The 18,219-nt window shown below is 45.9% G+C and overlaps 1 protein-coding gene across 1 annotated transcript in view; it reads left to right on the top strand.

Annotated features, from left to right (window-relative positions):
- Nucleotides 1-1,298: 1,298 nt before the first annotated feature.
- LOC144603757 (DENN domain-containing protein 5B-like) overlaps nucleotides 1,299-18,219 on the top strand; it is a 125,359-nt gene continuing 108,438 nt past the window's right edge. The window contains exons 1-3 of the mRNA XM_078417463.1: nucleotides 1,299-1,344; nucleotides 11,974-12,045; nucleotides 14,920-15,029. Coding sequence (XP_078273589.1) covers nucleotides 1,299-1,344; nucleotides 11,974-12,045; nucleotides 14,920-15,029 — 228 coding nt within the window. The remainder of the gene's footprint in view (nucleotides 1,345-11,973; nucleotides 12,046-14,919; nucleotides 15,030-18,219) is intronic.

Genomic DNA, 18,219 nt, shown 5'->3' with positions numbered 1-18,219 from the left:
TGGAGCACTTTTGAGTTGGCTGCCCAGAAAGAGCATAACCAGAACCAATGAGGTCATCAGAAGAGTACACTGAAAGATGCCGTCCTTACCCTGACATTAGTGAAGTTGTGAAACATGCATGAGTTTATTCCCCATCAGCGTCCTCTTGAAAGATCAAGGTTACTGAGGAATGTAAAAATAGCAGGGCCTTAGCTACAGTGGCATGCAGAATGTTGATTGTGTGGCTGGAAGCATTATAGAGCTGAGGTTCCCTTTGATTTTTTTTCGCTCCAAGAGGAAATAGAACATATCATAAAAGATGAAGCACTTAGGATTTGAAATGAAAGCAGCAACTACATGAGGTGTGACAGGTTTAATTTAATAAATTATCCCGGAATATACTGCTCAAGAAGAATCTTAATTATGGTTTTTTTCCTCTGTCTCTCTCTGTCTTTCTGTTCATCTGTCTCTCTGTCCGTCTGTCTCTCTCTCTGCCACCACCTGCACTGAGTCGAGAGGGCAACCCAGGACAGAGCTGGCCTTCCTGACCAGCTTGTCAAGTCTCTTCCCTTTCGCAGATGAGATGCTGCTGCTCCAGCAGACCACTCCATAGAAAATGGCCGATGCAACCACCGTGTCGTAGAAGGTCCTTAGGAGTGCCCCCTGCACTCCAAAGGACCTGAGTCTCCTTAGCAGATAAAGTCTGCTCTGGCCCTTTCTATATAGCACATCGGTGTTTTCAGTCCAGTCCAGTTTATTGTTGAGGTGGACACCCAGGTACTTATAAGAATCCACCCTCTCAATGTCCATTCTCTGGATGTTCACCAGTGTCTGGGGGACCTGGAATCTACCACCATCTCCCTGGTTTTCCCCGCATTGCAGTTTGTTATCTCTATACTAAAACTCTCGTTTGTTTGTTTGTTCCTGAACTACAGCCAAAACGGTACATGATAGCCCGACAATTTTAGGCCCACCTTACTCACCGTCGTCCCTTTGGTGCTAATGGAAGAAGTTTCATTGAAATCGGTGTTATATTTTTTAAATTATTCACATTTTAAAGTTTTAATCTATCTCCTAGGGAGGGAGGAGGGAGGATAAGGGGGATGGAGTAGGGGGAAGGGGGGAGGGAGAGGGGAGAGGGGAGCGGGGGGAGGAGAGGGTGCTGCACGGGAGGTTTGGGCCCAACGGGTCCACTTGGTCTAGTGTCTTACTAAATTTAGAGGAAACCTTGGTAGCTTGGCTGCACATATAACCGGTGCTCTGTGAGATGATTTGTAAACTGGTCTCTGCACTTCGATCTTTCGTTGTGTTATTTCAACATGTCGGCCTACGTCAAAGGAGCTCTGATAGTTCCTGAGAGTCACTGTATGCTTTAAAAAAAGCCTGGTCATTAGGTGTTAGCAAAATCAGCCCCGATGAAGGTAGGTTTTAGCCCTTGACCCTCTGGAAGACCGATCTTGTTATCCTCACTTGCCGCCTGCGTCTGAAGAGGGGCCTTGACCCGAAATGTCACCTATTCTTTTTCTCCAGAGACCGCGTGTCTGACCCGCTGAGTTATTCCGGTTTTTTAATGTCTATCTTCGCCTGTCTCTGATTCATTATTTCTCTCTATGGTCTCATGCAAATCACCCTCCCCATCTTCAGACTTTAGAGATACAGCGCAGAAACAGGCCTTTCGGCACACCGAATCCGCGGCGACCAGCGGTCACCTCCTATGCCAACACTATCTGACACTCTAGGGACAATTAAACCTATTTTACCAAAGCCATTTAACCTGTGTGTCTCTGGAGTGTGGGAAGAAACCAGAGTCAAGTCAAGTCAAGTCAATTTTATTTGTATAGCACATTTAAAAACAACCCACGTTGACCAAAGTGCTGCACATCTGATTAGGAAAAAAAAGAAACATACAGTGGCAGGCAGCCAAACACAACGGCGCGGCCATCTTGAACAAAATGTTTAACTAAAGCCGAATGGTGTCCCGTGGCCGCGCCGCACCTGGCGATGGAAGGCCCCGCGGCCGAGCCGCACCGGGCGCTGTTCAGTCCCGCGGCCGAGCCGCGCCGGATGATGGAAGGCCCCGTGGAAGAGACCTAAAAAAAAAGAAAGATTTCCCCCCCCCCCACATACCCACCCCCCCTCACCACCCCCCCCCCTCACCACCCCCCCCCCACATACCCACACCCCCTGTGTGTGTGTGTGAGTGCCCGGAGAAAACCCACGCGGTCACAGGGAGAATGTACACACTCCGTACAGACGGCACCCATAGTCAGGATCGAGCCTGGGCCTCTGGTGCTGTGAGACGTCAACTCTACCGCTGCGCCACCGCCTGTTTCCCCTTTTGCGTCAGAGAGTTCTTTGGCATCACCGACCGGTATAATGAAGGATTCATTAACCCGCTTCAGGGTGGGAAAGAATGGTGCAGAGTGTCGGAGAGGTCACAATGCCAGTCAGCAATGCATAATAATTTGTGCAAGTTTGAGATGCTTCCTCGTGTCTGTGTAGGTCAACTGAAGAAGAGTTGCAGACCTGAGCCTTGTTTTGGTATTGCAAGTTTTTCCCTTTGACACGCTTTCTCCTGTTCTATTTTAAGGACTGGCTACTGTCTAATTCAAGCAGGCCCCACGGAAAGGCAGTAATCCAGTCTCTGGCTGCAGTTATATAAAAAAGGAACTGGCGATGACAGAAGGCAGGTCTCTCCTGCCCTCCCTAAATACTGCCTTGATGCATGCAGTCGACACACACTGTCTGCCTTCCAACACACTCGTGTCAAGGTCAAACCTTTGAAAATGTATTGAAGGCTTCAGCTATCATACCCCTGCATGTACTTTGAAGCATAGGGATGGATGCGTGGTATCTTTAGGGAAGTGACACTGCCAGAGCTCAGCTCAAAGACTGCTCAGGTCAAACACGCAGCCTGAATGGTTTGCCTTTCACAGTTATGAAGTTACCTGAATGATAGGCAAGATAAACGCAAAGTGCTGGAGTAACTCAGCGGGTCAGGCATTCCCTCTGGAGAAAAAGGACGGGTGACCTTTCGGGTCTGGACCCTTCTTCAGACAGGAATTTTGATAGGTATCAATTTGGCAGGCTCGGCCTCTGCTTTGTGCTCTGCGGCACAGCGGTAGTATGAACTGGCAGCCTCTTCCACTGAAGGCAAAGGGGTGGGGTGGGAGACAGGTTTAGAACGGGCTGCGTGAGTCAAGAAGGGAGCAGCATTCCCAATTCACTGCCTTAACTTGCTGCATCAGCACCTGTCATGGAGTCAAACAGCGTGGAAACAGGCCCTTCAGCTGAACCTGCCCACGCCGACCAACATGCCCCATCTACACTAGTCTCACCTGCCCGCTTTTGGCCCATATCCCTATTAACGTACCCTATCCATGCACCTGCCTATATGCTTCTTAAACATTGCAATAGTACCTGCAGCCACGAACAATGTACCCCATTGTTCATAATGTAACAGCACTGCATGGATCTGAAGCCACCAACACAGTATTGCATTGTGTGATGACCATGGTCTAGTACCCAGTGGCACTGTGCCCCACCTGTACAGTGACTGACCTGAAGCTACCACTGTATCCCAGTTATAAACGAGAGTCCTATATCCACCGATGAAATGGTAAAGTGGCTCAATGTTATACTGTCACCCCTGTCATCAGCGGCACTACAACTGTGTTTTATCCCAGTAACTGACCTGTAACTTTCAGCATCATACCCCAGCATCTTACTGTGCGAGGCTTATCTCCACCATCTCTGTACACGCTAAACAATGACTGACCTGGAACCCTAAGAACTGTAGTCATGTTATACGGTGATAGATCTCTGCCCAGCGGTACTGTATTCCAGCGTTATACAGTGTCTGAGCCTGTACCCACCAGTGATGTATCCCAATATTATTTGGTGACTGACCTGTGATAGAGTGACTGACCTGACCCCAGTGTTGCACATTGAGGGCCTGTCTCAACCAGTACTGGACATTGATGGACCAGTATTGTGCCACAGTTTATACAGTAACAGTGTAGAAACAAGTGACTGCTGATGCTGGTTAGTACACAAAAGGGAACAAAGTGCTGGAGTAACTCAGCAGTTCAGGCAGCATCTCTGCAGACCCTGGATAGGTGACATTTCAGGTCGTGAATGGTCTGAAGAAGGGAAAATAGACAATAGGTGCAGGAGTAGGCCATTCGACCCTTCGAACCAGCACCGCCATTCAATGTGATCGTGGCCTGATCATTCACAATCAGTACCCCGTTCCTGCCCTCTCCCCATACTCCGCTATCCTTAAGAGCTCTATCTAACTCTCTCTTGAAAGCATCCAGAGAATTGGCCTCCACTGCCTTCTGAGGCAGAGAATTCCACAGATTTACAACTCTCTGAGTGAAAAAGTTTTTCCTCATCTCCGTTCTAAATGGCCTACCCCTTATTCCTTAGTCTTGACCCGAAACATCACCTATCCATGTTCTATAGAGATGCCGCCTGACCTGCTGAGTTACTCCAGCACTTTGTGTACTTTTTTAAAATACAGTAATAGACCTGTCCCCAACAGGAATGTAACCTGTGCTCAAGACCCTTCAATCCAGTAGTAGTGTACTTGCATTGAACAATAAAAGACCTGTACCAAAGTGGAGAGGAAGGAATTGCAGATGCTGGTTTACACAGTAGACACAAAAATCTGGAGTAACTCAGTGGGTCAGGCAGCATCTCTGGAGGAAAGGAATAGGTGACGTCTCGAGTCGAAGAAGGGTCACGACCCGAGGTGTAACCTATTCCTTTTCTCCAGAGGTGCTGCCTGACCCGCTGAGTTACTCCAGCTTTTTGTTTCTATCTTCAGACATGTACCAAACTTTGCGATGTCTAATAATAGCAGGTATACCAATGATTGGCAATAAGTTCCCCTTTGCAGCCTCTAATCTCTGATTGCATTGCTGCATGTGCTCTGCAAACAAAGTGGGCAAACTGTTAAGGTTAATTGCCCGCGGTCACACTTCACTGCATTTCCAATTGTAGCAGAGATTGCCGTATCCTTGTTAGCTGATCATTAAGTAGAAAGGTTACAGTCTGTATTTAAGGTAAACGCAATTTCTGTCGTTTTTTTTTAATCAAAGAAGTGTTTCAGAAATCTTTATGGTTATGAGGAAGGCAAGCAGTGTTGGACAATGCCACCATTTTGACTGGAGCTCTGCCAGCATTACCCCTTTACAAGTGTTCTGTTTAGTTGAGTTTAGTTTATTGTCACGTGTACCGAGATACAGTGGAAAAACTTTTGTTGTGTGCTAACCAGTCAGCGGAAAGACAACACATGATTACAATCGACCCATCCACAGTGCATAGATATAAAAGGCAATGACATTTAGTGCAAGCTGGAGTCCGACCAAAGATAGGTCTCCAATGTGGTAGATAGTAGGGCGGCACGGTAGCGCAGCGGTAGAGTTGCTGCTTTACAGCGAATGCAGCGCCGGAGACTCAGGTTCGATCCTGACTACGGGTGCTGCACTGTAATGAGTTTGTACGTTCTCCCCGTGACCTGCGTGGGTTTTCTCCGAGATCTTCGGTTTCCTCCCACACTCCAAAGACGTACAGGTATGTAGGTTAATTGGCTGGGTAAATGTAAAAATTGTCCCTAGTGGGTGGAGGGCCGAAAAGGCCTGTTTCCGGCTGTATATATATGATATGATGATGATGATGATAGTAGCTCAGGACCTCTTCAGTTGTTGATAGGATGGTTCAGTAGCCTTTATAACAGTTGTTGGGGTAACTTCTGTCGGGGTATGCTGAGAAGATGAAAGGCACAAATGCAAATTCTGTCTTCCTGAGGCAGGCCAGTTGGCAGTGAAATTGAGTACACTTGGTTAACCTACGAACGTGCATGATTTTGGGATGTGGGAGGAAATCGGAGCACCTTGAGGAAACCCACGTGGTCACAGGGAGAACGTGCAAACTCCACCCAATTAGCACTGAGCGCACGATCGAATCCGGGCCTCTGGAGCTGTGAGACAGTAGCTGTGCCATAAGGTCATAAGGTATAGGAATAGAATTAGGCCATTCGGCCCATCAAGTCTACTCTGCCATTTTCTCATGGCTGATCTATCTGAAAACACAAACATCAATTTGAAAACACAAACATGCAGATTCAGGGACAGTTTCTTCCCAGATGTTATCAGGCATCTACCACCTACTAGAGAGCTGACCTGAGCTACCATCTACCTCATTGGAGACCCTCGGACTATGTTTAATCGAACTTTACTGGACTTTATCTTGCACTAAACTTTACTCCCTTTATCCTGTATCTGTACACTGTGGACGGCTTGATTGTAATCATGTATAGTCTATCCGCTGACTGGATAGCACGCAACAAGAAAGCCTTTTGCTGTATCTTGATACATGTGACAATAAACTAAACTCAACTGAAAAGATAAATGATGCAGAAGATGCTGGAGGAAGTAGGCCCGGTGATTTAGTTCAGTTTAGAGATACAGCACCCTCCGCCCCACGAGTCTGTGCTGAGCAGCGATCCCTAGACGTTTTTCCAAGCCAATTTTTAGATTTTTAGATCTTAGATTTAGATTCTACAGCGCGGAAACAGGCCCTTTCGGCCCACCAAGTCCGCGCCGCCGTTCGATCCCCGCACATTAACACTATCCTACACACACCAGGGACAATTTTTACATTTACCCAGTCAATTAACCTACAAACCTGCACGTCTTTGGCGTGTGGGATGAAACCGAAGATCTCGGAGAAAACCCACGCAGGTCACGGGGAGAACGTACAAACTCTGTACAGGCGGGCGCCCGTAGTCAGGATCGAACCTGAGTCTCCGGCGCTGCACTCGCTGTAAGGCAGCAACTCTACCGCTGCGCCACGGGGTTCCTCCCACACTCCAACGACGTACAGCTTACAAACCTGTACGTCGTTGGAGTGTGGGAGGCACCCCCAGGTCTCTGGCACTGTAAGACAGCAACTCTACCGCTGTGCCACCGTGCCATGATGACACCGTACCATGACAGAAGAATTGGAGGAATGTCTGTTGATATTATTAATAAAAGTTGGGAGTTAGGAATGGGGGGCGAGGCGAGGAACTGAAAGTAGCTGACAACAATACCAAATCATTGTGGTCCTGGGATACTGGATGCTGACATCACCTTACTAAATCTGTGCTGCGCTGGTCTGGAGATAGACTGAGATCACCAGGCCAAATCTGTACTGCTTATCACACAGAATGGTCATAAATAACGTTTATAGTTCACAGAGCACAAACGTTACCACAATTTAGAGAGTGGCTGTGCTTCCTGAAGCAGAAAGACATTTCAGAAAGCCTTGGCTTGAAAACGAGGCGCAGTGGAGACAGAGAAACTACCTAAAGGGGTTGAGGGCCTAACAGGAAGCAGGACAGGAGGAGGTGAAGTCATGGTAGCTTTTACAGTGTCACCACAGCCAAATGTCGATTGGTTCCCATTTGGCTCCAGTTATTAGATACTCCCTGGATCAATCCTTCATTTCCGTAAACAAATTTGATTACTAACTCATCCGTGAAAAATTTGGGATGTTTTACCATGTTGAAGTTACTGTGTGAATATATGTGTAGGAAGGAACTGCAGATGCTGGTTTACACCGAAGATAGACGCAAAATGCTGGAGTAACCCAGCGGGACAGGCAGCATCTCTGGAGAGAAGGAATGGGTGACGTTTTGGGACGAGACCTTTCTTCAGACTGCGGTCTGACTGGGGAAGAAGGGTCTTGACGCCCAAACGTCACCCATTCCTTGTCTCCAGAGATGCTGCCTGTCCCGCTGAGTTACTCCAGCATTTTGTGCTTATCTTCGGTGTGAATATACGTCGTTGTTATTCAATTTGCCAGCGGGGAGTCAAGATATGCTAATGTTGAAGATGCATAATTACTGACTGGTGCAAAGTGACCTCTTTCATTTTGTAAAGTTGAGTTTCACTGCTCATTAAATATTCTGCAACATCATTAAATCCATCAATGCCAAACGTTGAATTTTCATCCCTTGCAAGCTGTATTTTCTCCAGTCTGCTTTGATATCGGTGTTTGGAAGACCTCACTGTAACACCGCTTAATAATAGATTGCCTAAAGTCGCTATTTGCCACTAAACTGCTTTGAAGTTTGGAAGAAATACATCTTTTTCCCCCAATATGCTGTCTTTAAGACTCACGGTATTAAGGGATTAGAGCACCCAATCATTTCAGAAGTAATTAAATTATAGCGGGTTTTGCTTTAGGCTTGTCTACTTTACCAACGGCAGCATTTGGTATGGTTAGTTTTTGAATGTTTCCCGTCTCGTTCTACTCTCTGATATTGCTGCTCCAGTAATTCAGCTCTGAGATATGAGAGGTAACTCGATTTTAAAGAAGAGACTGGATGTTAAGCTGTCTGCTGGATAGTGTTTGACTGTGGGTTTGGAAGATTGAGGGTATTTGAAGCGATAAAGGGAATCTGGAGGCCACGTACAAAGAAACTATTTCCTTTGGTGAAGGATTGCTAAAGTTCCAGGATAAAAGGCAAAGCCAGGCCTTTCGTCCAGTCATGCAGCACAGTTGAAAACTGTCTGCCGCTTTTGAAAGACTTTTCCAATTAATCCCATTCTTCTGTGCGTCTTCCTGAAAATTTAAGAAGCAATCCTTTACACAAAGGGTAAGGGAACCTCGAACTTGGTCTGCCCTCCATTCCCTTGTTACAACAGGGCCTGCAGTGCACCCAGTGCACCTGCACCACCTCCCCCATCCCACCATCCTTCCCTGACCCCAGAAACAGGGGACCCCAGACCCCTGTTTCCCTGTAAGTCCTTTTTGGCCAGGTGACAAAATGGCAAGTTGGTGACAGGAACTTGTACTAGGTTCTATTTATTCCACTCCTCCAACTTGGCATCGATTACTTAGTAAGTTTAAAAGTATGTTCAAACTCTTTTAAAACGCACCTGACCGCGCGCTCCCACAGTTTTAGAAAAAAAGAAAAATGTCCAAAGGTTGTAAAATGTCGAGGAATGTCTCACAGTGTCACCACAGCCAAATGTCGATTTGTTCCCATTTGGCTCCAGTTAATAGATACTCCCTGGATCAATCCTTCATTTCCATAAACAAATTTGATTACTAACTCATCCGTGAAAAATTTGGGATGTTTTACCATGTTGAAGTTACTGTGTGAATATATGTGTAGGAAGGAACTGCAGATGCTGGTTTACACCGAAGATAGACACAAAATGCTGGAGTAACCCAGCGGGACAGGCAGCATCTCTGGAGAGAAGGAATGGGTGACGTATCGGGACGAGACCGTTCTTCAGGGTGTTTGTTGCAGCTTTAAAGACCAAAGCAGACCCCGTCTGCAATACCAGACATACCCCCAGACCAAATTCATCACCATTCTGTTAATGTTGCTCGTTTGTGGGTTCAAGGAGACTTTTGCAATGAAGCTGGTTTCTTTTTTTAAATCGTTCAAGGGTGCTGCCAGACACGCCTGAGAAGTTTTAAGTACTTTTTTTAATTTCGAAAAGAAGACTTCTGACCATCGACCAGTGAAATTAGTAAATAATTCCGAGTCATTTTAAATAGTAAATCCACCAAGCCAAGCTGATGCCTGAAGAAGAGGGGAGGGTGTAGGGGGCAGGAAGGCTGCAGGGAGGTGGAAATAACAAAATAATTAGGTTTAAGGGACATTTAGACAGGTACATAGATAGGGTAGATTTAGAGGGATATGGGCCAAAAGCAGACCAGTGGTTCCAGTTTAGATGGGGCAAGTTGGTTGGCATGGGCAAGTAGGGCCGAAGGGCTTGTTTCCATGCCGTATGACTCTATAACTCTTAATTAATTTCCCAAAGAGATAGAATTTCCTAATGGAAAGAGATAGGATGTGATCTAGGCCTTACAGCACCAGAGATCCGGGTTTGATCCTGACTACGGGAGCTGTCTGTGCAGAGTTTGTACGTTCTCCCTATGACTGCATGGGTTTTCTCCAGGTGCTCCGGTTTCCAACCACACTCCAAAGAGGTACAGGTTTGTAGGTTAATTGGCTTTGGTATAATTGTAAATTGTCCCTAGTGTGTGGGATAATATTAGTGTTGGCTGGTCAACGAAGACTCAGTGGGCTGAAGGGCCTGTTTCCTCGCTGTATCTCTAAAGTAACTAAAGTAAGGATATAGTTTTCTGAGTGATTCCAGTGCTCTATTAATGGCTTCAGAATTCAACAAGCTAATTGACATGGAAAAATAACCACACTGGAAATATTCAGAAGGCCAGCCAGCATCTGTGGGGAAAGAAATGGAAAGAAACGTTTTGGCCCATGACATTTCTCATTGTAAGCGGATGCATCTGGTTTTTCCAACTGATCTCCCAAGGCCTGTCTATTGATCTCGGATGGGATCCAGATTTGTTTTAATGGATCGAATGCATCTGCTTGTGATGAAAATTTAGATGTAAGATCAGCGTCTGAAATAGCAACCGTTTCTCTTTCCACAGATGCTGCCTGACCTCCAGGGTATTTTTAACATTTTCATTTTGTCTTTCAGATTTTTTTTTGCTTTGAAAAAAAAGCTTTGACATAATGTTTTGGCAATCGAACCTGGGATTGCATGTAGCTGCAGGCAGGCAATAATTTTGTCGTGCTTGCACAAACAATATGTCGTGGTTGTAGTATTATAATCTCCATTGTCTGTTGTGAAATGGTTATGCTGTAAGGGGAAATTTTCCCTGCTATGTAATTTGCAAGAAACTACTTGCAAATGATGTCGCACAATAAACTGAAAGTGTTGTTGAGATCAGTATGTTGAAAATATCTCGGTGGCCAATGTCAGTACAGAAGGTGACTTGCATGTGGTGGTGTTTTGAGCATACTTTAATGTAATCGGTTCGGTTAATAGTTCTGTGCAAAATCTTGCATGTACAATTGGACATCTGGGGTGCCCCCTAGACCTTCAGGTGCAGATGAACTTTTAGTCAGCACAGTAAGGCAAAGGGATGTCAGGTGGGAGAGCTTCAAAACTTACAAAGCAGCAGTGACTAAACTGCTTGAGTTTGCATCTCGAAAGCCTATAATTATAAGAGGTTAGAAGGAACTGAGTCATTTCATATAGAATGTAGAAATAATGCTTATGCTGGTTTATACCAAAGATAGACTCAAGGTGATGGAGTAACTCAGCAGGTCAGGCAGCATCTCTGGAGAAAAAGGATGGGTAATGTTTCGGGTCAAGACCTTTTTTCAGACAAAACAGCAGTGACAGTCTGAAGAATGGTCACAACTGGAAAAGGTCACCCATTCCTTTTTCTCCAGAGATGCTGCCAGACCCGCTGAGTCACCTCAGCACCTTGTGACTCTATCTTTGAGTCATTTCAAAGATCTGGTATTCTCATTCATAACATGTTTAAACTATAATATTTTATTTTTAATGTTTTAATGTTTAATGTTTTATGTTTTATTTTTAATTGTTTACTGTATGTCGTGTTGTTACTTGCGAGCAAATGCCTTGTATGTTATACATACTTGGCTAATAAAATTTATTCAATTCAATTCATAGTTTGTTTCTGGGAATGAATGTGCTATGTAATGGGAGGCTTTGCAATCAAACTTAAGTTAAGTGCATTCACCCATTTTGTTGAGGCTGCTTGCAGTAGACTGGCAGAATTATGCCCTAGGCAACTCCAATGTGTTTTTGTCATCAACGCTAAGGGATCAGAAGCCTTGAGGAAGGATGCGGATAAAAAATTAACAACCTATTTTCCCCTTTGCCCACCCACAGGGTGGCAGGGGAAAGATATGAAGAGAATTCAATGGCGGTAGAGTTGCTGCCTTACAGCGCCCGAGACCCGTGTTTGATCCTGACTATGGGTGCTATCTGCACGGAGTTTGTACCTTCTCCCCGTGACCATTATACTGCTGGCGCCTTTGTTTACAGGGACGTGTTCGTTGGCATTTGTCGCAAACTGTGTGTTTTTTTGTTTTGAGTTCACCCTGACACCCAGTCTTGTCTCTTTATTTGTGTTGTATAGCACTATGCCAGTGGGTAGAAGCAGCATGGTATGGCAGGAGCCAAGAAACCCCATGTCCAAACAAAGCCTCAGGTAAAGAGTGGAAAACGGCTCGATCTCTCAGCTTTCTGCTTCCTTTCCAAATGCGGCTCCCTCTACTCCTCCAAACTTTGGAGATTCTGCTGTCACCCTCTTCGCATGTCGTTCCCTGGTTGAACAGGGAATTTCGGGAATTATCGGGAATGCAAGTTGATTAGTGGACCTGTCTCTCGGCATCTGTAGCCTCTCATCCTCCTCCTTCCACACTAGAGTAGAGCTTGCCTGCATTTTATCCACAGACAGCTCTTGTCACTGTGGGATGGACGTTGATGTCTTGTATGGTGGTGGTGGTGGTGGTGGTGGTGGTGGTGGTGGTGGTGGTGGTGGTGGTGGTGGTGGTGATGATGGTGATGGTGGTGACGGGACTCTTCTTTCTGCTCTCCTTATCTGCATTGTTCTCACTGGTTTTAAATGTGTATCAACTGATGCTGAAGCAGTGATTGTATCTGATGGACTCACTCCAAGGCCAGCTAATAACAGATGCTTCACACCCAACGGTCGAGAAGGATGTCAACTCCATACGCATCTTAACTCAACCAAATTAGACTGGATCCGTCAATAGTTAATTGCACCCCAAATCTTTGCGAGAGTTTTGAACCGAGTGAGAATCATGATTGAACTTGAGACAAAATTCTTACCCAAAATGCAGGAAACGCACGGCAGGTCTGACAGCATCTGTGGAGAGAAAACCGCAGTTAATGTCTTAGGACAAAGACCTTTCATCGGATGCTTTGATTCCGACAAAGGGGCTTTAGCCCAAAACATTAACTCTGTTTCTCTTTCCACAGATGCTGCCAGACTTTCAGCGTGTTACCAGCATTTTTTGATTTGAATTCGGATTTCCAACATCTGCAGGCTTTTAATTACCATTGAAAAATTCTTTCAAGTGTTCTCTAGTCTTTTCATTTGTTATGATCACTGTTCTCTTCAATTTGTTTTCAATGACTACTGTTAATAACAAGTCGGTTCCACCTGCTCCATCGTGCTGGTGATCCTAATGTGGAGTTCTCAACCATCCACCTATTGTGTCATACTTTCTCATTGCATTGACGGAGGCCATTTGGCCCAACAAGTCAAGATTCAAGATTCAAGATTCAAGATAGCTTTATTTGTCATCCAATATTGGACGAAATTCAGTCACCCACAGTCCAACAATAAAAGCATTAAATAAGCATTAAAATTACACAACCCCAAAAAAACCCCAAAACACAGTCCAACAACAAAAGCATTAAATAGGCATTCAAATTACACAACCCCAAAAAACCCCAAACCACAGCCCAACAATAAAAGCATTAAATAGGCATTCAAATTACACAACCCCAAAACCCCCAAAAACACAGTCCAACAATAAAAGCATTAAATAGGCATTCAAATTACCCAACCCCAATACTCGTTCGCAGAACAATGATGTCAACCCATTCCGCCACGTATTTTCCCCACTGCCCACTTTGTCTCACATTCACATTAACACCTTTCCCTGTTTCTCCCACCAACTGTCTATTACATTGCGGGCAATTTACAGTATTTACCTGCCAACCCACACACCTTCAGTCTGAAGAAGAGTTCCGACCCAAGAAGTCACCTATCCGTGTTCTCCAGAGATGCTGCCTGACCCGCTCAGTTACTCCAGCACTTTGTGTCCTTTTGTGTAAAGCAGCATCTGCAGGTGCTTTTTTCCCCACATATCTTTTGGATGTTGGAGGAAACGGCAGCATCCAGGAGAAAGCCCACACCCTCACATGGAGTAGTGTACACTCCCTACATACAGCCACGTCCAAGATTGAACCTGTGTCGCTGGAGCTGTGAGTCCACTGTGCATCACAGTGCTGCCAAAAGCACAGCAGTTATTGAGTTAACTGCTGTGTAAACCTCTCGCCAAACAACCAGTTGGATGTGTGTTCAGTACAGGGCAATGTCCAGGATTCCAGTCGGCCATTATTTACCCTTTCCCTCTTCCTTCTGGCACTACACACAGTGAGGCCCGTAGCAGCAATGCAGCAGAGGGCAAAGCCAATGCCAGTCGATGAAACGTTGCTCGATGACAGCAGACCTGAAACCACCTTGTGAATAATTTCATGCCACCGAAATGGGCCGTTGTACCCGATTTTACCCCACCGTCTTTTGTGCCCTCCTAGGTTTATCAAGCTTTCCTTGATAAAGGACCCATTTTTTTCACCTCAGTTGATATTTGAGGTAGTGAGTTCAATATTCTTACCAAGCAAACATTCTCTTCAGAAGTAACTGCCTGATTTTTTTAAATTTATCTGTGGCCCAAGTTGCGGTCTCATCTGATCTCAACTAACGAACCCATTAATTAGGTTGAGGACCCACCCCATCAGTCCAGAGAAAAGAACTCGCTGTGCAACCTTTCATAATGGTAATCACCCTCCAGCCCTGATGTCTGCCTCATAAACCTTGGTGGTCCTTTTTCACAAGATGGAGACCCAACCAGAACCTCAGTCCCTTGTGCCAGGAAATGAGCTCACTTCCTGCACCGGGAGCTCACTTCCTGTGCCGTGAGCTCACTGTCTAATGGTGAAGGGACCCTACTTGAAGTGTGGGGTTGGTGTGCAATGTTTTAGCCTGTGCCACAGCATCCGACACCGACCATGTGGTTGGTGCATCGGCCATGGCCTGCAAGCAGGTTAGTAGTTGGCCTTTCAACTGGATCATGCCTCCTTGTCTGAAGTGAAAGTGGAAGAACTTCAAAAACAAAATGTTGTCTTAAGATACCTTTGCAAGCTTTTTGGCTGCTGAGGTGAGTTGGTGAATATTTGCTCCTGCTCACTGTATAGTTGGAACTGTCCACAATCTGGGCAACTCCCCTGGTGATCACTGAATAATTGACCATCTCTTTTCACCTCGTAGGGGAAAACTTTGATCAGAGTCCATTGAAGAGAACCTTCAAGTCTAAAGTATTAGCCCATTATCCTCAAAATGTGGAATACAACCCTTTCGATCAAGATGCTGTCAACCTGGTGAGTGTTGGATTTTAAATATTTCTTTCTTCATTGCTCCTGTCCAGTGAATCGCAGGCCACATAACCTTGTAGGTTTGACCAAAGTTCCACTAGTATGATTTCTTTCAATCTTATTCACATTTCCTCTGTGCAGTCACGGTTCATTCGTGTTAGTTTGCTTGAATAAAGTTATTCCTGTAACCAATAACTGAATCATATTATCCAAGCATTGGGTTTTATTGCTGGTGATGGTGACAACCTTGCTGTACAGTAAATGGTTGTCCTCTTCCCTGCATGGCAACCGTGACCACCTGGGCTTTGGATCATCCTGAGATTGTGAAAGATCCGTGGACGAGATCCATGTTGTCTAGTGGCTTTTTCTGTAAATGAGTGAAGTTGATAATCAGACTCATGATGGAAGTGACTGTTGGCTTTGTAGAAACATAGAAAAATAGGAACAGGAGTAGGCCATTCGGCCCTTGGAGCCCACGCCGCCATTCAATATGATCCTGGCCGATCATCCAAAATCAGTACCCCGTTCCTGCTTTCTCCCCATATTCCTTGATTCCGTCAGCCCTAAGAGCTATATCTAACTCTCTCTTGAATACATCCAGTGAATTGGCCTCCACTGCCTTCTGTGGCAGAGAATTCCACAGATTCACAACTCTCTGGGTGAAAACGTTTCCCCTCATCTCAGTCCTAAATGGCCTACCCCTTATTCTTAAGTTGTGACTCCTGGTTCTGGACTCCCCCAACATTGGGAACATTTTTCCTGCATCTAGCCTGTCCAATCCCCTAAGAATTTTATATGTTTCTAGAAGACACCCACTCATCCTAAATTCTAGTGAATATAAGCCCAGTCGACCCATTCTTTCATCATATGCCGGTCCTGCCACCTCGGGAATTAACCTGGTGAACCTACGCTGCACTCCCTCAATAGCAAGAATGTCCTTCCACAAATTAGGAGACCAAAACTGCACACAATACTCCAGGTGTACTTTGGAGGCATGGTGCTGGGTAGGTAGCTTGTAATGCCACAAGGCACTGGACCTTTGAATAACGTGCACAGCTCAGTGGCGCAGCGGTAGAGTTGCTGCCTCACAGCGCCAGAGACCCAGGTTCGATCCCGTCTTCAGGTGCTGACTGTGCGGAGATTGTACATTCTCCCTGTGACTGCGTGGCTTTCCTCTGGGTGCTCCAGTTTTCTCTCACATCTCTAAGACGTGCGGATTTGTAGGTTACGTGGCCTCTATAAATGTCCCCTTGTATGTAGTGGGATAACTAGGGTGAACGGGTAATCAGTGGTCGGCGTGGGCTTAAGGGCCTGTTTCCATGCTGTATCTCTAAACTAATCTAAACTACTCGAGTCTCCTTTGCTATTCTCTCTGCGTCCAAAATCATTATTTCAGTCAGGGTGCCAGCTGATCTGGAGCTGAATCAGGAAGTACACGCTGTTCTAGGGCAAAGTTCCTTATAAATTGATGCTTTTATGCACTAGTTCTTGGCAAAGCTAAGAAGAAAGCAATAGAAAAGTACTGTCATTCCATCTGCTTTTACTATGTGACCACAATCAGTCATCCAGGTACTGTCAATAGGTTTTAAATTGTCTTTCCCATCTATAATTTGTACCCAAGTGCAGCACGGTGGCGCAGCGGTAGAGTTGCTGCCTTACAGCGCCAGAGACCCGGGTTTGATCCTGACTACGGGTGCTGTCTGTACGGAGTTTGTACGTCCTCTTGCGTGGGTTTTCTCCGGGTGCTCCGGTTTCCTCCCACACTCTAAAGACGTACAGGTTTCTAGGTTAAGTGGTTTCAGTAAAATTGTAAATTGTCCTTAGTGCGTGTAGGAAAGTGCCAGTGTGTGGGGATCGCTGGTCGGCACGGTCTCGGTGGGCCGAAGGGCCTGTTTCGGCGCTGTATCTCTAAACTAAACTAAACTGAACTGCTTGCTTGGCGTAGCACAAAGTGCTGGAGGAACTCAGTGGATCAGATAGCATCTGTGGAGGAAGTGGACAGGCGATGTTTTGGGTTAGTGCCTTCTTTCAATTGATTGTGATGGGGGTGAGTCAGCTCGAAAGACAGGTTGGTGGGGGGGTGGGGGGGGGGGGATGGCAGAGTCTGACAAGAGATAGGTGGATACAGGTGGGAGAGGTTGAATTGGCAGATGGGCGAAGAGACGGCTAGAGATGAAAAGGAGCCAAAATGGTGTCAGATAAGGAAGGAATGAAATGTAAAGTTAGGGGGAGGGATATAGGTGGAAGGGGACAGAGGACCATAAGACATTCAACCCATCAGGTCTGCTCCACCATTCGGTCGTAGCGGATCTATTTTTCCCTCTCAACACCATTCTCCTGCCTTCTCCCCGTAACCTTTGTTGCTCTTACTAATCAAGAGGGGAGGGGAAAGAGTGGGAGGGTAATAAATGGGAACTGGGGGGGGGGGGTTGGGAATGGGAGAATGGGCGTACTGCGGAGGGGAAAGGAGTAGGGTGACTCGGGTAAGATTGTGGGGAAAAATGAGTGTGCATTGGGGTGGGTGATGGGGCACAAGGAAGGGGGTGGGGGGGGGGTGGGGTGGTATTACTTAAAATTGGAGAATTCAAAGTTCACACCATTGGGTTGTGAGCTACCCAAATGGAATATGAGGTGCTGCTCCACCAGTTTGGGATGTGGCTTCACACTGGTAATTGAGGAGGCTCAGGAGAGCAAGTTGACTATGGGAATGGGAATGGAAAGGGGAATTTAAATGGGTAGCAAGCAGAAGATCTAACTGGCCTAGGCGGACAGATCACAAGTGTTGGGCGAAACGGTTGCTTGGCATGCTGGTTTTGCCCAGTTCCCAGATTATGCTTCGACTTTGACTGTTGCTGATAAAAATAAATGTTAGAATATTTCCCTGGGGGAAATTGGTGATGTCACCGACTGGCCCATTCCCTGCAGGCTGCAGGAAGTTATTGTTGACTTCTCCTTGAACTTGTCAGCCTACTTGGTGATGGTCCTCCCAGGAAGTTATCCCGTGACGATGAAGCTTGCAGCATTAATGCATTTACTATCATTAAAGCTGGTTGAACAATTTCTAATCTTGTGATGTGGATTCGATAAGAAGAAGTAGAATAGGAACATAATTTAGATTTAGAGATACAGCATGGAAACAGGCCCTTCGGCCCACCGAGTCCGCGCCGCCCAGCGATCCCCGCACATTAACACTATC

This window comes from Rhinoraja longicauda, chromosome 20 (genome assembly GCF_053455715.1).
Source record: "Rhinoraja longicauda isolate Sanriku21f chromosome 20, sRhiLon1.1, whole genome shotgun sequence".
In the NCBI taxonomy this organism is placed as follows: Eukaryota; Metazoa; Chordata; class Chondrichthyes; order Rajiformes; family Arhynchobatidae; genus Rhinoraja; species Rhinoraja longicauda.
The sequence above is the reverse complement of the archived record's forward strand: the minus strand, read 5'-3'. Positions and strand labels throughout refer to the sequence as shown.